Raw genomic sequence first — 22,758 nt, forward strand, 5'->3', positions numbered from 1 at the left:
CATTTAAATCCTCTTTATTTTATTTTATTTTATTTATCTATTTATTTATTTTTTCTTTTACTGTTTTAATCTCTTATATTTTACCCTTTAGTCCCTTGTGCTTTTAGCCTTTATACTTTTATGTTTTAGTCCCTCGTGTTTTCAGCTTCTATGCTTTTTGCTTTATTCTACTGTTTTAGTCTGTCAGTTCTTAATCTCCAGTGTTTCCTCCTGGGGGCCTGCCGGGCTGGGGGTGGTCTCTGGTCTGGCTGCGGGGGGTGCTGTTCCATGGACGGCTCCGGCCCGGGTGACCAGAGGGCTCTGCACCTTGGTGTAGGGCCTCCTGTCTGCCGGGGTTGGGGTGGTCTCTGTGGTGGTGCTCCCTGCGGCCTTGGCCCGACATCTCTCCCGGTGTGGCTGGCTCCTGAAAGGTAGCTTTCTCCATGCACCAGGTCTCGCTGTCCAGCCATGTCTCTTTAGTGACAGCTACTGTATGGGTGTGTATTAGTGTGTGTGTGTCCGCGTGCATATGTGTGAGTGTGTGTATGACTGTGTATGTCTCTGTCCATGTCTGAAGGGGTGGGAGGGTTTGGGTTCTTTTAACTATCTTCTCCTTTTTTTATTTTGCTGTTTCTATTTTTCTGCTGTTGTTTGTTTATTTCTGTGAGGCACTTTGAGGTACTTTTTTCTGTATGAAAAGCGCCATATAAATAAAGATTGATTTGATTTGATTTGATTTGATTTGATCAATGACCAAGATCCCATATTAAAATCACTCACAACTTCTGCCTTACCATTGACAGCCTGTCTCCATCCCCACATAGTCGCAACCTTAGAGTCCTCTTTGTCAACAACCTCTCCTTTCAACAACATATTAGTCAAATCACCAGAACTGTCTTCTTTCACCTCAAACACATGGCCCATTTCTGCTCATACTTCTCCAGAAACCCTGATCCACGCTTTCATCATATCCAGAATTGACTATTAGAACAGCATCCTCTACAGCAGTGGTTCCCAAAATTTTCCTTAAACCCTCCCTTGCCTGTGTCTAAGAAAAGCCAGGCCCCCCAACCCACATACACTAAAAGAGTAAAGTGATTAATTTCAAACTTTTATTAGCAAAAATAAACAACAGTTGTAGGTTTTTGCTCTTATTCTCCTGGTTTTACCCTCTTTTACCTTATAGGGGTGAGGGTGATAAATAGCTTAATGAATTTAAATGTGGACCAAAAATATGTTTCAATTTGGATTGTCCAGTTGGCTGTGTTATTGGGATTTTGTAAATTTAATGTGCACAAATATAACTTTGGTAACCTCACAACCTCTCTGGTGCCCCCCTTGGGAGGACCCGAACCCCAGGTTGGGAACCACTGCTCTACAGAACACCATCCAGACTCTTAAATAAACTCCACTACGTCCAGAACTCTGCCCACCTCACCCCACCCCCATCCTCCAGAAACTCCACTGTCTCAATGTCCCACAACGGATCCAATTCAAAATCCTCCTCCACACTCACAAAGCTCGTAAACTCATCGTTGTTTGTAATGTGAATGGTGATTATGGAGTCATCTGCATAGAAGAGAGTTCTCACGATGTTCGGAAGTGCAGTCATGGGTTTACAGCAGGGGTACTCAAAAACAAATCTTAAAGGGCCACAAAGATTTTTTTCAATGACTCAAAGGTCCATGTATTGAGGTCAGTCAAGCCACATGCAATGATGCTGTAATATTAAAAAATGTCTTTTTCATTCAAAACAACAACAAAAATACAAACTAAAATAAAATATAGTTTCCATTTTGACATAAATGAAAATACATAGTTGAATATTTCCCTGTTTTTGTTTGCCTTTAAACAGAGTGTCCATCACTTCAGTCATGCATTCTTTTATTATTTCTGCATCTGAGAATGGCCTCTTGTGCTTACTCCAAATCCACACCACTCTAAGTGAGCACTCTGGTGCTTTTTGTTGTTGTGTCATAGATATGACAGGATTCCTGCTTGCAGCTTGATATGATGATTTCAGTGCATTTATTTTTGTTTTTCTTACCTCTGAATTTTGAGGAAATGTATCTTAAAAATTCATATGCTTCATCTCATGATGCCTTTTCAAATTGGAAATCTTCATCACAGCTCCTGGCTTATTAAGCACATGGGTCTTGTGCTGGGTGGAGGCAGAATGAATGTACATTTTTCAGTCCATTCTTGTTGAATTGCCAGTTTTCACTGTCCACTTTTCTTTTTGCAGTAAACTTGGAACAGCCATTTTCGTGCAGTCTGCTCCTACAGCTGGCAAAATGCGAACTGCTCCAAAAACGAAAGTGAAAGTTAAAAATTTCGCTCTCAGCAGTGAGTGACCCAGCTGACTGTGTATCGTTGGCATGGAGACAAGTCCCGGTATACACATGCTGACCCAACCAAAACACATAGTGAAGGAATAACAGTTCGGGAGCCACAAATAGGAGGCCGCCTATTGAGGACCACTGGTTTACAGTGTGAACAGGAGGGGACTGAGCACACAGCCCTGGGGGGCTTCGGTGTCCTACAGTACATAGAGGAAGTGACACTGTCAATCCTAACTTTCTGGGGTCTGCTTGCGAAGAATTCCTATATCTATATTTCAAGTGCTCAAACCCAGTGTGCATGTTCATTTTCCAAAGAGTTTCATGAGTGAGAGTGTATTAAATCGGAGTTTGATCAACAACAACTAAACTAACAAATTAAACAAACTAGAATTACCACATCACAGTTGTGTGCCTCTGTGCACAATTGAGTTGCCATTCCAGAGCTATGGCATCAGATAATGACAGAACATTTATTTACTTACTTACTTACTTACTTACTTACTTACTTACTTACTTACTTACTTACTTATTTATTGCAAATATTATGATGTCACAGTGTATTTAACCTCTGACCTTCTGGATATCAAATGACACAACTGATCATTTCATTCTCATTGTGAGGTCACACAGACCTTGACCTTTGGCCACAGAATTCTAATCAGCTCATTATTGAGTCCAAGTCGACATTTTCACCAAATCTGAAAAGAAAATAAGCTCAGAGCGTTCTTCACATATTGTGTGCACAAGAATGGGATGGACAGACAGCCCTAAAACATAACATCCCCAGCCACAACTACCACCAATGTGGAGGCATAAGAAACAGACAGACAGGAAGCGATTTTATGCATTTGTAGCAGTTTTAAACAGTTTAACATTATGACCTCCTGCAGAGGAAAGTCTTAAAAAAGTAAAGCTCTACAGGATATGTGTCCGGGTACTTATCATGCATTTCAAATAATGCTGTCAACATGTTTGAAACGTAAATTCATGTCTTGAGTATACACAATTTATTTACATATAAAATTTTTAGTTCTTTAATAATTGGGAATTTATCTAGTCTTAACATGAATAAGACTTTTCTGTGTCAGACTTTACCTTTTCCCCTTGTGTCATGAGTCACTGTTGATGCTGGTCAAACTAATGAGCAGCATAGTTGCTGTGAAAACCGTTACACTAATAGAGTAAACAGAGTTTAAATTCCTCAGTGTTTTGTTGTTGTGGCCAAGGTCTTACTTATAGAAGTTGTTCAGGCGAACTCCCTGTACTCATGATCATTTATGCTGTGAGACGGTGGAAGATAATATAGATAATAACATTAGTACTAGGATAAGAATACAAAGACAGGTGATCTCTGATAATGGATAATGTTTCTGTTGTAAGAATTTTTATTCTAACAGGATTAAATGAGACAAATAATAACAGAGTGGCTCTCTTCACACTCACTTTACTGTATTATTGTATGATTTTGGTTTTTAATTTGACTATCATCATGATCATCATTTTGGATAAAATCCTGCATGAACCTATGTATATTTTATTGTGCAGTTTTTGCATTAATGCACTTTATGGGACTGCAGGTTTCTACCCTAAATTCATCTTTGATCTTTTGTCTTCTTCTCATGTAATCTCATATGAGGCATGTCTCCTACAGGCTTTTGTCATGTACTCTTCTTTTTGCAGTGATTTGTCTATTCTAGCCATCATGGCGTATGACAGATATCTGGCTATATGTCGACCACTGCACTACCACTCTTTCATGACTAAGAGGAGGGTCTGCCAGATGGTGTGTTTCTCCTGGATAACACCTTTGTGCATCTTCTCCATCAATGTTGTGCTGACTTCGAGACTCAGATTGTGCACTTCAAACATGAAAAAAATTCTATGTGTGAATTGGATAATTGTTAAACTTGCATGCACTGACGCTAACACTATCCCAAACAATATAATTGCATATTTTACAATGTTCTTGTATTTGTCTCATGGGTTTTTCATCATTTGGACTTATATGCATCTCATCAAAACTTCAGTGAGGTCCAAAGATGACAGAGTGAAGTTTATGCAGACATGTGTGCCCCATTTAGCCTCTTTAACTACTTTTGTTTCTATAATAGTTTTTGATTTTATGTCCATGCGATTTGGCTCCACAGATTTACCTCAAAGCCTTCAAAACTTCCTCTCTATAGAATTTCTGCTCATTCCTCCTGTTTTGAATCCTCTAATATATGGATTTAAATTGACCAAAATACGACACAGAATTCTGGGTTTTGTTCATGTTCAAAGAAAATGACTTCTTCCTCAACGTTTTAACAAATTGTGAATGTTTTCTTTAGGATATATTATGATCTCTGGGTTAATGTTTGTGTTTCTACATGACTGATGAACACAGGCTTCAGTATATGTTGACCAACAAAACGTTTCTAATTTTTGTTTAAGATCATTCAGCGTGTTGTTTTTAACAAATTCCTTGCATGCTACATGTGACAAATGCCCATTTTTATCTTTCTTTATGCTCCTGTATGTAGTGTATTAAGAATATTGTAAATCATCCTGGAGGGGTAGCTGTAGTTCAGCAGGTAGAGCAGGTCGGCTAGTGACTGCAAAGTCGCTGGTTCAAATCCCAAACCCCTTTCCTGGGCTGAGCTGAGCTGCGTGTTGAAGTGTCCTTGAGCAAGATCCTGAACCCCACATTGCTCCTGATTTGCAGTTGGCACCTTGCATGGCAGCCTCTGCTATCAGTAAAGGGCCCTACGATGAGATCACGACTTGTCCAGGGTGTAGTGTCAGTTTTGCATATGAAGGGCTCTGCAGTCACGTAAACAATAACACCTTATACACAAAGCCTGGTTACCCTTTCAAAATAAAGCTGGGGTAAGGGATTCATTAGTTTCCTTACAACCTTTTCCTAGTTGTTTTTTTAACCAGGGTGGTGCTTTTTCAAGACCATGACAGGTTCTCTGTGATAATGATTCCCAGGAACCAAAACCTGTAATTATTTCTGAAATCAACAATCAGTTCTCTGGTCTTACAGACGCTGAGCAGTTGATTGCTCTCAGTGCACCACTCTGCGATACTAATTAATTCCTACCGTTAATCTCGTTGTTGTTTGTAATGTGACTGATGATTATGGTGTCGTCTGCACACGCAGAGGTTTGAAATATGAACCTATTTTTAGTTTTCAGAAAAACGGACACCCCCTAAATTTCTTTGAGCATATTGTGCTGAATTTAAAAGGCCAAAGGTTGTTCGAAATACTGTAAATTTCTTTCTGTCGTTTTCTTTAAAAAAAAAAAAAAAAAAAAAAAAGGTTACGCATCACACCACCTGGACAACAGGTGGCACTATAGGCATGGACAATGAGGGAAGTATAAAGCTCAGGCGCACGCTCATGTGTACCTCAGAATAAATCTATGTACAAGCTGACAGCAGTATCTTGTGCTCCCTTTCTTCATTGCTCCATAGGAATGTAAATATGTCAAAAACCATATACTTATCATTTTGCTAGCATTGCATAATCATATGAAATCTTTAGGAGGTGTTAGAGGTGTTATCCAAGTTGTATGTAAGAAAGTGTTGAATAAGATGTCATGACGAGTGAAGCCAGAGCTAGCTAGTACGGTTAGTGAAGCTAATGCCAACGGTCGGAGTGCCCTCCACCTCGCCGCGATATGTATTTACGTTGCACAGTTTTTGTTATTCGGCCTCTGTACAGCAACAAGAAACAGTTTCATGAAGTAACATGAATGTACTTTTGTTTAAATGTGTGTTCATGATGTGAAGCACGGGGCTTCACTGTAGCCGTGTGTGTGCGCGCTTGTTCATGTTCATGTAATGGCGGTGTCCGTGAACAGCTGTCCGGTCAAACAGCTGCATTTCATGCTGCATTACTTTTATTTTAAAGCGTCAGTTCCCATAATTTTAATGTTGATAAACTGATTTGTTAAATTTTTAAAATCTATTGTGTGTAAAATGTTTAAATGTTTAAGATATGAATTTAATAGAACTTGTGTAAAATCCCAAAGAAATGTGGAGTAAAAATGTTTTAGTAAAAACAGATGGCTTTGTGAAAATTTGGACTTCAGATTAAATCTATGTACGAGCTGACAGCAGTATCTTGTGCTCCCTTTCTTCATTGCTCCACGGCTCGTTTGCTGTTGACCCAGGTTCTGCTAGGCCTGCAATACTGTTGATTTACTATCATTAATCTCATCATTGTAATGTTACTGATGATTACGGTGTCATCTGCACAAAATAGGGTTCTCATTATGTTTGGGAGTGCAGCTATGGGTTTACAATGTGAACAGGAGGGGGCTGAGCAGGGCTTCGGTGTAGAGCACCTGCAGTAGAGGAAGTGACACTGCCAATCCTAACTTTCTGGAGTCTGTTAGCAAAGAAGTCCTATATCTATTTGTGTTAGAGTATTCAAACCCAAAGTGTTCAATTTCCAAACAGTTTCATGGGTGAGACTGTATTAAATCTTGAGTTGAGGTTGTGATGCGCACCATTTGAGTTGCTGTTCCAGAGCTATGGCATGAGATAATGACCAGGATTTTTTTTTTTTGCAAATATTATGATGTCACAGTGTATTTAACCTCTGACCTTCTGGATATCAAATGACACAAGTGATCATTTCCTCCTCATTGTGAGGTCACACAGACCTTGACCTTTGGCCATAGAATTCTAATCAGCTCATCACTGAGTCCAAGTCGACAATTTTACCAAATCTGAAAAGAAAATTGGCTCAGAGCGTTCTTCAGATATTGTGTGCACAAGAATGGGATGGACAGACAGCCCTAAAACATAACATCCCCAGCCACAGCTACCACCAATGTGGAGGCATAAGAAACAGTCAGACAGGAAGCAATTCTATGCATTTGTAGCAGTTTTAAGCAGTTTAATATTATGACCTCCTGCACAGTAAAGTCTAAATAAAGTAAAGCTCTACAGGATATGTGTCCGGGTACTTATCATGCATTTCAAATAATGCTGTCAACATGTTTGAAAAGTAAATTCATGTCTTGAGTATACACAATTTATTTACATATAAAATTTTTAGTTCTTTAATAATTGGGAATTTATCTAGTCTTAACATGAATAAGACTTTTCTGTGTCAGACTTTACCTTTTCCCCTTGTGTCATGAGTCACTGTTGATGCTGGTCAAACTAATGAGCAGCATAGTTGCTGTGAAAACCGTTACACTAATAGAGTAAACAGAGTTTAAATTCCTCAGTGTTTTGTTGTTGTGGCCAAGGTCTTACTTATAGAAGTTGTTCAGGCGAACTCCCTGTACTCATGATCATTTATGCTGTGAGATGGTGATAGATAGATAGGTCTTTATTGTCATTGCGAATTGTACAACGAAATTAGGAAGTAACTCCTTCTTAGTGCAAATTATAGATTAAAACATAATAACATTAATACTAGGATAAAAATAAAAAGACAGGTGATCTCAGATAATGGATAATGTTTCTATTGTAAGAATGTTTATTCTAACAGGATTAAATGAGACAAATAATAACAGAGTAGCTCTCTTCACGCTCACTTTACTGTATTATTGTATGATTTTGTTTTTCAATTTGACTATCATCATGATCATCATTTTGGATAAAATCCTGCATGAACCTATGTATATTTTATTGTGCAGTTGTTGCATTAATGCACTTTATGGGACTGCAGGTTTCTACCCTAAATTCATCTTTGATCTTTTGTCTTCTTCTCATGTAATCTCATATGAGGCATGTCTCCTACAGGCTTTTGTCGTGTACTCTTCTGCTTGCAGTGATTTGTCTATTCTAGCCGTCATGGCGTACGACAGATATCTGGCTATATGTCGACCACTGCACTACCACTCTTTCATGACTAAGAGCAGGCTCTCTAAGATGGTGTGTTTCTCCTGGATAACACCTTTGTGCATTTTCTCCATCAATATTGTGATGACGTCGAGACTCAGATTGTGCATTACAAACATGAAAAAACTTTTATGTGTGAATTGGATAATTGTTAAACTTGCATGCACTGATGCTAACACCATTCCAAATAATATAACTGCATATTTTACAGGTTTCTTGTATGTGTCTCATGGGATTTTCGTCATTTGGACTTATATGCATCTCATCAAAACTTCTGTGAGGTCCAAAGATGACAGAGTGAAGTTTATGCAGACATGTGTTCCCCATTTAGCCTCTTTAACTGCATTTGTTTCGATAATAGTCATAGATTTTATGTCCATGCGATTTGGTTCCACAGATTTACCTCAAAGCCTTCAAAACTTCATTTCTATAGAATTTCTGCTCATTCCTCCTGTTTTGAATCCTCTAATATATGGATTTAAACTGACCAAAATACGGCGCAGAATTCTGGGTTTTGTTCATGTTCAAAGAAAATGGCCTCTTTGTTTTCGTTTTGACAAAGATTAAATCTTTTCTTTAAGATATATTATGATATTTGGGTTAAGGTTTGTGTTTCTACATGACTGGATACGACCTCATTTCATGTAGTGTAGCTTGTGTTTTTCTCAATTTTTATCAAATTGAAATGTTAGTCTCTTGCTTAAGGACAACTTGTGACATGACATTATATAAGTTATAAAAATATAAACACACGTGGGTAATAATGTTACGCTTGTGCAAAGACCATAATCATAATAAAGAACAAAATGTTTTTCATTTGAATGTATTTAGCACTTTTCTAATTGAGACATGTTTTTGCCATGAGTCTGAAAATCATAATATGACATAGAATGTTACCAAGCTTTATTTTGAAAGGGTAACCAAGAATTGTGTATTAGGTATTGTTGCTAACTTAACTAGGGAACCTTTCATGTGCAAATCTGATACTAGAGGTATAGGCAGAGCATCACAGTTTGAAGCCAAATGCTATAGACCTAGTTGCTGTATTTGACAAGTTGTCAATGGGAACATGTACGTTTAGGTTCGACAATGACTTGGTTAGGTTTAGGTTCTGCAATAAGTTGTTACTACTTCTGTAGCTCTTGCACGATGGCAGCAGGGTGAGTAGACTATGGCCCGGGGGGTGTTGTGTTTTAGTATCCTTTGGGCTCTGTACAGACATCTCACTTCACTAATGTCACAGATGCTCCGTAGATGGGTATCAATGATGTATTGGCCAGTTTTAATCACCTGCTGTAGAGCCCTCTCCTCCTGGACTATGCACAAACCATGCCAGTTTGTTATGTACTGTTTGTGATGTCAGAATGCTTTATAAACATAGCACAAAAAGTAAGGAAATGTGTGTTTGGTATATTATTTCTTTGTAACAACTCTCCTTGTCAATAAATCTCATACAGTTGGAAAGCCTGCTTATTTCCCTTTTAAACATTTGTAAGGAACAAGCATTTGTGGAATGAGCAGCAGAGCTGAGTATGTGGGTTGTGCCCATGAATAGTTTCCCCCTTCATTTCTGTTTATATGTTCATTTCCTTCACTGTTCCTTTAATTTGAAATATTTTACAAATATTTACATTTAAAGTGAACCCTTCTCTGAGCGGGTGGTGACCTGTTTTAATGATTTACATTTGAATAGTTATTATCAATAATTATTGATTTCTAACAACACCTTCCCAGCCATCAATCCCAACAATGGTGCCCCATGTGAGGCCATCCTGAACTAGCTTTATTGCAACATGCATGCACAACAATCCAGACTGATGAATTGAATATATATTTTTTATTTAAAAATCTTTATTTGGAAATGAAGCACTCATAACTTGCCAAATATATTCAATTGTGGTTTGCATATTGCTGTAGTGACCCAGTGGTTAGTTTTTCTTTTGGCCCTAAATAGTTTGCATGCTATTTAGATTCTGAGATCACTAACACTATTTACTTTGTTATTATTTCCCCAGAAGTTCAGGAGCCATTTCATTAACGTCCTTACAGGATAGGTTGCATGAGAGTAAATAGCATAACACCCAGTAACGGGTAGGATGAAAGTCACAGGTAAAGCCTCTCACCTGTGCATTAGCATCAGTAACTTAGCATCCACTCACATAAGGTATTGAACCCAGTGCCTGTTGCCGCTACTTCTGTAAAAGAAGTAGATAAAACTCCAGTGTGACAGGAGCCGGAGCTTTTTAAAAGCCAGAGCGTGCAGCCTTGCAGGATGTGGTCACTCGTCTCAGCAGATCAAGAAGGACTTGACCAGCTGTAGACAGCTGCCACACTATGCAGCATGACAACTCCTGTCTACGACAGGAAATCCAGGCTGGGAGAGATGAGACTTTCCACACTTGGAAAGTTTTGTCTGGAGTTCGACAGATAGTTCAACTCCAATACACACACGCAGCATACCCCAGTCAAATCAGGGATTCCTGTGGTGTTGCCACTGACTCGATGACCCGAAGACACTTGACAGCTATCAAGCACCACCAAAGGCCGTATGCTGTGACACTGTAACTCTGACCCAAAGGTTACCACCGTGTCCACAAAAGCATAAGCGGTTCTGTCGCGTTGATGGGTAAGCTGGATGAATATTGTGGCTCACCCCTGCTTCTCAACAGACTTCATTCCCATTGCAAAGGAGGACCACTTTCTAATTGCTTTAGCAATATGAGAGACTCTAGCAGGTCAGATGACTCAGGTGCCAAAGATCCAACCTGGAGACATGGCTTGCCCATTCGAACCTCAACATGCAGGAAATCTGCAACATGCAGGAAATCTGAAAGTACACACAGGTGGTATGAGAGATGCCTGTGCCTGGCCAAAGAGCCCGTGGACAAAGCTAGAATTTTGGAACTCCAGGTAAGACCGCAGAACTTCTCTCGTCCAAGAAGGGGACACCTTCCCACATAGTTCAACACAGTCTTCCTCTTACCGTCTTGACCACCTTATTTCCTGATTCAGCACCTGCCACACACACCTCACCTTGTCTCTCCTAGAGTGTGATTCCAGCTCTGTCCTTTCTGTGCTGCCTGTGAACACACCACCTCTATAGGTGGTGTTTCTTACACATCCTGGGTTCTAAAACAATAGTGAACAGGGGGAAGACAGGATGAGACAGGACCAGATGCTCCCCTTAGACAACTGCGGGAATGTGACAGTGTGAGGGTCCCCATGACCAGGAGCCCTGATCAGCTCTGAGGTGGGCATCAGAGATAAGCTACAGGAAGGAGCCCACACCAGAAGTTTAGAGCAGACTCAACGTATACATTGTCATCTAAAAGACCATCCTGTCCACTTAAGCTGACATCAGCGAAGTTAAGTAAAGCAAACACACAAATTATTTCATAGAGAATGTGAGGCAGACACGTCCTTCTCTTCTTTCCCATTGCAGGGTTCTCCCCAGAAATTTTTAGTGTAGCGGCGCACTGTCATCCGTGGGGGGTGGGGGGTAGAGACGGTTGCAATCATCGGACGGGGCAGCCAGAGTTGGTCGCTATCGTCGGCTGGGTGGGGGGCAGACGGACGGACGCTCGCTCGTCACCCTCAACTGCTATTGCTATTGTCAGACAGGGAGGGAGACGGTCGCAATCATCGGACCGGGGGGGTGGGTGTCGGACAGACGGACGCTCGTCACCCTCACCCACTCCAAAGCAGCTAACATTGAAAATAAGTATAGTGGCACTGAGCTAGCAGTATAGCGGCACTGCGCCACCATTCCATTGTCTAGGAAGAACCCTGCATTGGATAGATGTACCTTTAATCCACCAAAGTGACCAATTGGTAGAAGTAGGCGGTTATGGAAAATAGACTTTAAAGAAAGGCACCTACATCAGAAAAAGGTGGGTGTTTTTTGCTAGAATTCCTAAGATCGAAGGCAGTAGGAGTTCTGATAGGGCAGAGGGCAAAGAGTTTGGCATTACTTTGCCATAGATTGGAGAACACCAGAAGTGTGTCCACACTCTGTTCAGACCCTGGGCTACCTGAAGTCTGTTTCAATAAAGACTGCTCTATCATTCTACCCAGCCTTGCCTCCACAGAATTCTTTTATCAACATACAACAGGCCGACACCTGTGAGGAAAACAGCCCAGAAACTACACATGCATTAGAGATCCAGTCAACATTTATGAGAAGATGCAGCTTAAGTGTAAGTAGCTTAAAGATCTTCTGTAGGACCCCTTAGAAATACTAGCTTGTAGGTTAACAACTGGAACAACACAAATCTATTTGGTCTCCTTGGCCCCGTGGAGCAAACCACAGATCTGCTACTGCCACTATTTTACAATCTTCAGATATATCTGACATCTGGTCTTTTTGCAGCACATTTACAAATTCAGAAATGTGTAAACATTGACCTATCTATGATAGACAGGTGGAAGGTAGACAGACTAACAAGTCTGTTAGGTGTTGGTTTGGCTTTTGTTTTGTCTCAAAACAATCAGACCCAATCAGAAATTTCTTGGGTCTCCATGTGAGGGAGTCAAATATCTATTTGTAAAGTACTCAAACAAAACTTTTCCAGTTTCATGGATGAGATTGTACTGAATCTTGAGGTTAATCAACGACAACTAGACTAACAACTAAAACAAATTAGAATAAGCTCATCCTTGTGTCCAACTTTACATTTATACCAAATCTGAGGAATGTCTTTCAATTCGTTCTTGAGATATCATGTGTGCAAGAATGGGGCAGACTGACAGCCCCAAAACATAATACCCCCAGCCACGGCTATTACCAGCGTGGAGGCATAAGACAGATGGACATGAAGCAATTCTATGCATTTGTAGCAGTTTTAAACAGCTGAACATTGTGACAGCCTGCAGAAGAAAGGCTAAATAAAGTAAAGTTGTACTTGATATGTATCCGGGTAATTATCCTGCATTTCAAATAATACTGTCAACATATATTGTTTGAAAGTTAAATTCATGTCTTGTGTATACACACTTAATCTACATGTAATATTTAAGTACTTTAATGGTTGTGAATTCATCTAGTTTTAACATGAATAAGACTTTTCTGTGTCAGACTTTATTTTTTCTCCTTGTCTCAAGAGTCACTGTTGATGCTGGTCAAACTAATGATCCGCGTAGTTGCTGTGAAAACGGTTACACTAATAGAGTAAACAGAGTTTGAATTCCTCAGTGTTTTGTTGTTGTGGCTAAGGTCTTACTTATACAAGTTGTTTAGACGAACGCCTTGTACTCATGATCATTTATGTTGTGAGACGGTGAAGGAAGCATTTGACAAGACAGGTGATCTCGGATAATGGATAATGTTTCTATTGTACAAAGTTTTATTCTAACAGGGTTAAATGAGACAAATAATTATAGAATAGCTCTCTTCACATTCACTTTACTTTATTATTGTATGATTTTGTTTTTCAATTTGACTATCATCATGATCATCATTTTGGATAAAAACCTGCATGAACCTATGTATATTTTATTGTGCAGTTTTTGCATTAATGCACTTTATGGGACTGCAGGTTTCTACCCTAAATTCATCTTTGATCTTTTGTCTTCTTCTCATGTAATCTCATATGAGGCATGTCTCCTACAAGCTTTTGTCATGTACTCTTCTGCTTGCAGTGATTTGTCTATTCTAGCCGTCATGGCGTACGACAGATATCTGGCTATATGTCGACCACTGCACTACCACTCTTTCATGACTAAGAGGAGGGTCTGCCAGATGGTGTGTTTCTCCTGGATAACACCTTTGTGCATTTTCTCCATCAATATTGTGATGACGTCGAGACTCAGGTTGTGCACTACAAACATGAAAAAAATTCTATGTGTGAATTGGATAATTATTAAACTTGCATGCCCTGACACTAACATTTTTCCAAACAATATAATTGCATATTTTACAATTTTCTTGTATGTTTCTCATGGCTTTTTCGTCATTTGGACTTATATGCATCTCATCAAAACTTCTGTGAGGTCCAAAGATGACAGAGTGAAGTTTATGCAGACATGTGTTCCCCATTTAGCCTCTTTAACTGCATTTGTTTCTATAATAGTTATAGATTTTATGTCCATGCGATTTGGTTCCACAGATTTACCTCAAAGCCTTCAAAACTTCATTTCTATAGAATTTCTGCTCATTCCTCCTGTTTTGAATCCTCTGATATATGGATTTAAATTGACCAAAATACGGCGCAGAATTTTGGGTTTTGTTCATGTTCAAAGAAAATGACGTCTTTGTTTTCGTTTTGACAAAGATTAAATCTTTTCTTTACGATATATTATGATATTTGGGTTAAGGTTTGTATTTCTACATGACTGGATACGACCTCATTTCATGTAGTGTAGCTTGTGTTTTTCTCAATTTTTATCAAATTGAAATGTTAGTCTCTTGCTTAAGAACAATTTGTTTTGTTGGTACTAGCTACTGACATGACATTATATAAGTTATAAAAAATATAACATGTGTGTAATAATGTTACACTTGTGCAAAGACCATAATCATATGAAACAAGACAATGTTTTTCATTTTAATGTATTTAGCACTTTTCTGAGTAAGACATGTTTTTGCCTGAGTCTGAAAGTCATAATATGACATAGAATGTTACCAAGCTTTGTTTTAAAAGGGTAACGAGACATTGTATATTAGGTATTGTTGCTAACTTAACTAGGGAACCCTTCATGTGCAAATGTGATACTACATACTAAACTACTTAGGTTTAGGTTCTGAAATAAGCAGGGTGAATAGACTATTGCCCGGAGGGTGTTGTGTTTTAAGATCCTTTGGGCTCTGTACAGACATCTCACTTCACTAATGTCCCAGATGCTCCGTAGATGGGTATCAATGATGTATTGGCCAGTTTTAATCACCTGCTGTAGAGCCCTCTCCTCCTGGACTATGCACAAACCATGCCATTTTGTTATGTACCGTTTGAGATGTCAGAATGCTTTATGAACATAGCACAAAAAGTAAGGAAATGTGTGTTTGGTATATTATTTCTTTGTAACAACTCTCCTTGTCAATAAATCTCATACAGTTGGAAAGCCTGCTTATTTCCCTTTTAAACATTTGTAAGGAACAAGCATTTGTGGAATGAGCAGCAGAGCTGAGTATGTGGGTTGTGCCCATGAATAGTTTCCCTCTTCATTTCCGTTCATATGCTCATTTCCTTCACTGTTCCTTTAATTCGAAATATTTTACAAATATTTACATTTAAAGTGAACCCTTCTCTGAGCGGGTGGTGACCTGTTTTAATGATTTACATTTGAATAGTTATTATCAATAATTATTGATTTCTAACAACACCTTCCCAGCCATCAATCCCAACAATGGTGCCCCATGTGAGGCCATCCTGAACTAGCTTTATTGCAACATGCATGCACAACAATCCAGACTGATGAATTGAATATATATTTTTTATTTAAAAATCTTTATTTGGAAATGAAGCACTCATAACTTGCCAAAGTTATGAGAATGGTCCTTGATTTTGGTGGCTTTTGAGTGCAGTCTTGTTTTGGCTATTGCCTCTAAAGAGGGAATAGGACAGCCAACGATCTTCTGTGCTGTATTGATGACTCTCTATACCGACTTTTTGTCCACTGCCGAGCATCCAGCATACCACGCAGTCACACAGTACATCAAGATGCTCTCTATAGTGGAACGGTAGAAGAGCACCAACAGCTTCTGAGACAGGTTGGTTTTTTTTAAGAAGTCTGAGAAAGTGCAGGCACTGTCGCAACAGAATCCTCATTGATGGCCCCACCTTTCCAGAAGTCTATGATGAGATCTTTAGTTTTTGCTGTGCTGAGAGAGAGTAAGATTGTTTTCTTTGCACCATGTGACCAGTCCGTGGACCTCTGCTCTGTAGGCCGACTCACCTCCTCCTGAGATAAGTCCGACTAGTGTGGTGTCGTCTGCAAACATTATGATTGCGTTGTTGGGGTGGGAGGGGTTGCAGTCATAGGTGTACACTGACTATAGCAAAGGAATCAACACACAGCCCTGAGGGGAGTCAGTGCTGAGAGTGAGGGTGGTAGAAGTGTGCGGGTGAATGTTTCACTGTTTGGGGCCTGTTGGTTAGAAAATCTATAATCCAGTGGCAAATGTGGGAGGAGAGTCCAAAGTCAGTCCGCTTCCTGATGAGGATGTCTGGGACGATTGTGTCGAATGCTGAGCTGTAATCAATGAAGAGCAACCTCACATATGTCCCACTGTACTCCAGATGGTTTAGGGCTGTGTGAAAAGCTATGGCGATGGCATCATCCGGCGAACCATTTGCCCTGTAGATGAACTAATGTGGGTCTAGGTCCAATGGGAGAATGGTTTTGATGTGCTTTAATACCAGCCTCTCAAAGCACTTCACAACTATAGGGGTGAGTTCCACAGGTCTATAGTCATTCAGCTTCAGGCTTTTTTGGGATTGGGATGATGGTGGTTGTCTTCAGGCAGGAAAGAATGGCAGCTTGTCAAGGGATAGGTTGAAGATATTGGTGAACACTGCAGCAAGCTGGTCAGCACATTCTTTGAGTACTTTTCCAGGTACTCGGTCTGGGCTAGTAGCCTTTCTTGGGCTCACTGATCTGAGCACCCGTCTCACATCATGCTCCTGCATTGTGAATGGGTAGGAGCTGGAGGCAGGTGGAGATTGCACATCTGGTGCTGGACTTTTTACCTCGAAGCAGGCAAAGAAGCAGTTCAGCTCCTCTGCTAGTGAGGCATCTGTGTGGGGGTGTGGAGTTGTTGCCCTTGTAAAGAGAGCCATAAGGCACTGCACTCGTGCACGCCGCAGTGTAAAGTACTCAAACAACTCGAACGAGTGTTAACTTTTCCAATCAGTTTCATGGATGAGATTGTATTGAATCTTGAGTTTAATCACCAACAACTAGACTAACAACTAAAACAAACTAAAATCAGCTCATTGTGCTCAAGTTTACATTTTTACCAAATCTGAGATTGTCCCTCAACGTGTTCTTGAGATATTGTGAACACAAGAATGGGGCCAACTGACAGCCCCAAAACATAACACCCCCAGCCACGGCTATTACCAGCGTGGAGGCATAAGAGACAGATGGACATGAAGCAATTCTATGCATGTGTAGCAGTTTTAAACAGTTTAACATTGTGACCATCTGCAGAGGAAAGGCTGTTAAATGTACACTTCAACAGGATATGTATATGGGTATATATCCTGCATTTCAAGGGACGCTGTGAACATAGTTTTTTAACAAATTCAATTCATGTCATGAGTATACACAATTAATTTACATGTTATATTTTACATACTTTAATAATTATGAATTTACCTAGTTTTAACATGAGTGAGACTTTTCTGTGTCAGACTTATTTTTTTCCCCTTGTTTCAAGACTGTTGATGCTGGTCAAACTAATGAGCAGCGTAGTTATTGCGATAACTGCTATGCTAAAAGAGTAAACAGTTTGAATCCCCCTGTGTTTTGCTGTTGTTGCCAAGTTCTTACTTATAGAAGTTGTAAGATACTCATATGATCATTTATGTTGCGAGATGGTGGAAGAAGCATTTGACAAGACCGGTGATCTCTGATAATGGATAATGTTTCTATTGTAAGAATTTTTATTCTAACAGGATTAAATGAGACAAATAATAACAGAGTAGCTCTCTTCACACTCACTTTATTGTATTACTGTATGATTTTGTTTTTCAATTTGACTATCATCATGATCATCATTTTGGATAAAAACCTGCATGAACCTATGTATATTTTATTGTGCAGTTTTTGCATGAATGGACTTTATGGGACTGCAGGTTTCTACCCTAAATTAATTTTTGATCTTTTGTCTTCTTCTCATGTAATCTCATATGAAGCATGTCTCCTACAGGCTTTTGTCATGTACTCTTTTGCTTGCAGTGATTTGTCTATTCTAGCTGTCATGGCGTACGACAGATATCTGGCTATATGTCGACCATTGCACTACCACTCTTTCATGACTAAGAGCAGGCTCTCTAAGATGGTGTGTTTCTCCTGGATAACACCTTTGTGCATCTTCTGCATCAATGTTGTGCTGACGTCGAGACTCAGATTGTGCACTTCAAACATTCAAAAACTTTTATGTGTGAATTGGATAATTGTTAAACTTGCATGCCCTGACGCTAACATTATTCCAAACAATATAATTGCATATTTTACAATGTTCTTGTATTTGTCTCATGGGCTTTTTGTCATTTGGACTTATATGCATCTCATCAAAACTTCTGTGAGGTCCAAAGATGACAGAGTGAAGTTTATGCAGACATGTGTTCCCCATTTAGCCTCTTTAACTACGTTTGTAGCGACAATACTTTTTGATTTGATGTACATGCGATTTGGCTCCACAGATTTACCTCAAAGCCTTCAAAACTTCATCTCTATAGAATTTCTGCTCATTCCTCCTGTTTTGAATCCTCTGATATATGGATTTAAACTGACCAAAATACGACACAGAATTCTGGGTTTTGTTCGTGTTCAAAGAAAATGACTTCTTCCTCAAAGTTTTGACAAATATTAAATGTTTTCCTTAGGGTTAGGGTTAACCCATGTTGTTTTTAATGCATTTGTGATATGCTACATGTGACAAATGCCCATTTTTATCTTTCTTTGTGCTCCTGCATGTCATGTATTAAGAATATTGTAAATCATCCTGATGTTTTCTACATCATATAAAACAGTATAGAACATGTATACCAGTGCACATTAACTGTGCACCCTGATTTAACCTGACCAGAGGACTTTGCAGAGAAGTTTTTTTAGTTCCTGACAAATATCAGTTTTATATAGCAAGTGTCATACTGAAACACAAGGTACAAGGTTAATCTGATGTCATGATTTTTAAACTAGGGCTAAAAGTTTTGATGAAGAATTGAGGAGTCTCATGGCCTGCTCTGTAGTGGTGGTTTTTGTGGTATGCCTCTGTGAAAGCATTTGGATTATATAAGTTCCACATGACAGAAGCATATGGCAAGCCGTTTTAACCTTTAATTAAACCATACTCCTATCTGTAATTACATTTTAGATTGCCATAATAGCATTTCTCCTAATCAAAATTGTATTCTCACTAGTCAGAATGGTAATTAAATATATCCGCAATAACATTCAATATTCAGTAACATTAGAAATTGCATTTCAACATATCTACAACTTTGATTGTACCAGTCAAAACTAAATTTAAGCTATCTTTAAATCCTTAAAAAGTATAAGTGGCCATTTTAACATTTAATAGCTAAACTGGATATGTATTGCAGACATATGTAATTTAATTCTTCCTAATGAATGGTAGGAAAATGTTGTTATGTAACCAAGACCGTACCATTCTGACTATATGGGGGTGCCCACGGCTGCTGAGCATAAATTGTCTTTTTTTCATTATATAAAAGCCTATTTTGATACAAAATCTGCCTACTTTCTGTTAATAAAGAGTTCAAAATGATGTGTGTGTTTAAACAGTAGTCTTATCTTCTTACGTATTAATGAATCACCCACTGCAGTTGCACAATCCAAATGAGTGGAGGTGAGCAGCACACTACAAGACCGTTAGCATTTACGGATTATTTATTTGATGATTTATTGGCTCACAATGGCTACTAAATAGCAGCTAGATCTTATTTGCAACTTCTTTCCGTTTCAAACAAAAACGCTAAAACGCTCTTTTGCGAAAACGCACATGTGTTGCATCGTTTTGGCCGACCGTCCATACGGATCCTGAAAACGCAGCGCCTGAACACGCACATTTTTGAAAACGGGTCTCAGGGTGGAGAAATCTGAAAACGCAGTCCTCCCGTTTTCATGTGGACGGCGAATTCACATACTTTCCAAAACAATGACGCTATCGCCCACCCCTCGACCTCTTGCCTCTGACCTCTGAACCCCGCGACGTCTCATAACAACAATAACAATGGCGGACTACATGCTTGTGTTCGTGCTGCAGAAGATATTGAGCCTTTCTTGCAACTTACTTGCCTTGTAGTTGAGTGTGAGTCGTAGCAGCAGTTCGACCTCATTAACCACTTTCCACACAAACGATTCTGGTTTCCTTGCACTAGCCATTTTCGTCTTCTTCTTGTTGTGTTCAGTTTCTCCGTCTACTGTCTGTTTGTTTACAGCGCGCAATCTTTCTGCGCATGCTCCATGTCTGTCTCTGTTTTTGGTGAATGTCAAGCGCCACCTATAGGCCTGGAATATGAACTATAGCGTGACGAGGAAGACGGAGAAAAGAAAAGAAAAAGGTCGTTTTCACCCGTGTGGATGGGGCCTAAAAAAGAAAAAAAAAAAAAAAAGATTCAGGCGATCAGTCGACTACGGCAAAATCTGACAAATCAGATTCGACTATGAAAATCCTTTGTCGAAAACAGCCCTAAATATAATACTAAAGTTGAAAAAATAGTGTTGTGAAAATAGTCCCGTGTTTTAGCTTTAATAAGATGCATATCATTTTATTTTTTATTTTCGTAGAAAGATGTTGGACAAGATTATTCTGCAGCCTGTTACAGCCTGTTAATTACTTCTTCACTCATGATGCTGGAACAATCATCTGAGTTTGAATTCCCAAGTGGAGTGTTGTCATTGTTGAAGCTGGTAATAATAGATGGTGTGGAGGGAAAACCAGAGACACTCTCTGTAGCTCCGCGACCCCACATCCTCTGTGTTTCTGAAACTGGATGGGTAGAATTCTGTGAATCATGGATAATGTCTCCGTCATCAGAGTTTTCTCCCTCTCTGGGATAAACGAGACGATGAATTACAGAATTGCTATCTTTTCACTCACTTTGCTGTTTTACTGTGTCATTTTGTTTGTCAATATTGCTCTCATCTTGATCATTATTTTAGATGAAAACCTACATGAACCTATGTATGTTTTATTGTGCAGTTTTTGCTTTAATGGACTTTATGGGACTGCAGGTTTCTACCCCAAGTTCCTCTTCGACCTGCTGTCGTCTTCTCATGAAATCTCATATGAAGCATGTCTCCTGCAGGCTTTTGTCATGTACTCTTTCGCTTGCTGTGAGATGTCCACTCTAGCAGTCATGGCGTACGACAGATACCTGGCTATATGTCGACCGCTGCACTACCACTCTTTCATGACAAGGAGCAGGGTCTGTCAGATGGTGTGTTTCTCCTGGATGACGCCCTTCTGCATATTTTCTATCAGTATTATACTAACATCCACGCTGAAGTTATGTGGCTCAAAAATTCAGAAACTCTTTTGTGTGAACTGGATCATTTTCCAACTCGCCTGCCCTGACAATGACACTCTGGCCAGTAGTATCATCTCACACGCAACAACGTTCATTTACGTGTCTCATGGGTTTTTCATCATTTGGACTTACCTGCATCTTGTCATGAAGTCTGTGAGGTCCAAAGATGACAGAGTGAAGTTTATGCAGACATGTGTGCCTCACCTGACCTCTTTAGTCACTTTCCTCGTTGTAATAGTTTTTGATCTGATGTACATGCGATTCGGCTCCACAGATTTGCCTCAGAGTCTGCAAAACTTAATCGCTATAGAGTTTCTGCTCATCCCTCCTGTCATGAATCCCCTGATTTACGGATTTAAACTGACCAAAATACGACACAGAATTTTAGGTTTAGTTTCTGTTGACAGAAAATGACTTATTTCATGCTCCATATCCATATTTCACAACTCTTAAGTTTGGTTTAATTGCCTTCATTTATTTGACACGAAGCCCCAAATGAACTGCACTTATTGTTTGTTTAATAAGATGTTCATTTACAACACCTGTCCACAAGAGGCTTTTTAACTGTTAAATATAGAAAGGAGAATGAATTCTAGTTACAAATACAGTGACAATTAAAAATGCAATGCAAGAAAAAATACAATAGCGGTATAAAGAATAAACGTCTGCTTTTGTCTTAGGTGTGAGAGCAGTGATGTTTCTCTTTCAGCCATGTCTTCACACCTCTGTTAAAAACACTGAAGTTTTGCTCATGAGCACATGAGAAAGCTGATTGTCAAAATGAGTTTTGGCCAGTGCAGTGTGACAGTAACCATTTGATAAATGCACATTATTTATTCTCACTCTTATTTGTTTGTTTATTCAGCAAGAATTGTGCAGATGAGCATCGTTTAGTAGGAAAAAGTAATGCAACAGATGTGATGTTGTAACTTGTGCTGCTTGTTCCTCGTTAGACAAATTCATTGTATGCTTTTATTCTGTTCAGCATGTATGAGGTGAGGGCTGCAGGCTTTAAGATGCCTTTTGACAAAGTGTTGACCTTTTCACTGTTTTTGTTTCTGTCAGTGTTTTTTTCTGCTATCATTTAAGCGTTACGTCATACCTGTATTTTCTCCATTAAAGATCAAAAATGGAAACCCATCTTAATAATGTTACTCTTCAGTGAGAGCTATGTTTTTGTGCCTCAGTGTAAATATAAAATCATATTTTAGTTTTGACTGCATGACATAGAATGGTCCTGACATCAGCTGTTTACTGAGACCTGACGAAGCTTCTCCAGAGCCACAAAATGCCTTTTACAACAGTTTTCACTGTTGATAGTAAGTACTTGAATAGTGAACTAATGTTGTAAAATGAGTGGAGACGTGTTTATA

The 22,758-nt window shown here is 39.2% G+C and overlaps 5 protein-coding genes across 5 annotated transcripts; all 5 read left to right on the plus strand.

Moving 5' to 3' along the window:
- Positions 1-3,678: 3,678 nt before the first annotated feature.
- On the plus strand, positions 3,679-4,608 carry LOC119026061 (olfactory receptor 4Q2-like). The gene has a single exon (XM_037110155.1). It carries the CDS (start codon positions 3,679-3,681, stop codon positions 4,606-4,608), a length of 930 nt encoding a protein of 309 aa, XP_036966050.1.
- A 3,167-nt stretch (positions 4,609-7,775) lies between these two features.
- Positions 7,776-8,735, plus strand: LOC119026078 (olfactory receptor 4Q2-like). Its single transcript, XM_037110177.1, has one exon. The coding sequence runs from the start codon at positions 7,776-7,778 to the stop codon at positions 8,733-8,735; it is 960 nt and encodes a 319-aa protein (XP_036966072.1).
- A 4,747-nt stretch (positions 8,736-13,482) lies between these two features.
- On the plus strand, positions 13,483-14,412 carry LOC119026047 (olfactory receptor 4Q2-like). Its single transcript, XM_037110135.1, has one exon. The coding sequence runs from the start codon at positions 13,483-13,485 to the stop codon at positions 14,410-14,412; it is 930 nt and encodes a 309-aa protein (XP_036966030.1).
- Positions 14,413-17,742: 3,330 nt separating this feature from the next.
- Positions 17,743-18,672, plus strand: LOC119026011 (olfactory receptor 1030-like). Its single transcript, XM_037110075.1, has one exon. The coding sequence runs from the start codon at positions 17,743-17,745 to the stop codon at positions 18,670-18,672; it is 930 nt and encodes a 309-aa protein (XP_036965970.1).
- A 2,191-nt stretch (positions 18,673-20,863) lies between these two features.
- On the plus strand, positions 20,864-22,525 carry LOC119026439 (olfactory receptor 4Q2-like). The gene has a single exon (XM_037110832.1). It carries the CDS (start codon positions 20,870-20,872, stop codon positions 21,797-21,799), a length of 930 nt encoding a protein of 309 aa, XP_036966727.1. The 5' UTR covers positions 20,864-20,869; the 3' UTR covers positions 21,800-22,525.
- Positions 22,526-22,758: the final 233 nt, after the last annotated feature.

Source organism: Acanthopagrus latus, chromosome 9 (assembly GCF_904848185.1).
Source record: "Acanthopagrus latus isolate v.2019 chromosome 9, fAcaLat1.1, whole genome shotgun sequence".
NCBI classification, from domain to species: domain Eukaryota; kingdom Metazoa; phylum Chordata; class Actinopteri; order Spariformes; family Sparidae; genus Acanthopagrus; species Acanthopagrus latus.

Coding starts and splice junctions, on each gene's coding strand:
- LOC119026047 (XM_037110135.1), top strand. CDS start 13,483: ATGGATAATGTTTCTATTGTACAAAGTTTTATTCTAACAGGGTTAAAT.
- LOC119026078 (XM_037110177.1), top strand. CDS start 7,776: ATGGATAATGTTTCTATTGTAAGAATGTTTATTCTAACAGGATTAAAT.
- LOC119026439 (XM_037110832.1), top strand. CDS start 20,870: ATGGATAATGTCTCCGTCATCAGAGTTTTCTCCCTCTCTGGGATAAAC.
- LOC119026061 (XM_037110155.1), top strand. CDS start 3,679: ATGGATAATGTTTCTGTTGTAAGAATTTTTATTCTAACAGGATTAAAT.
- LOC119026011 (XM_037110075.1), top strand. CDS start 17,743: ATGGATAATGTTTCTATTGTAAGAATTTTTATTCTAACAGGATTAAAT.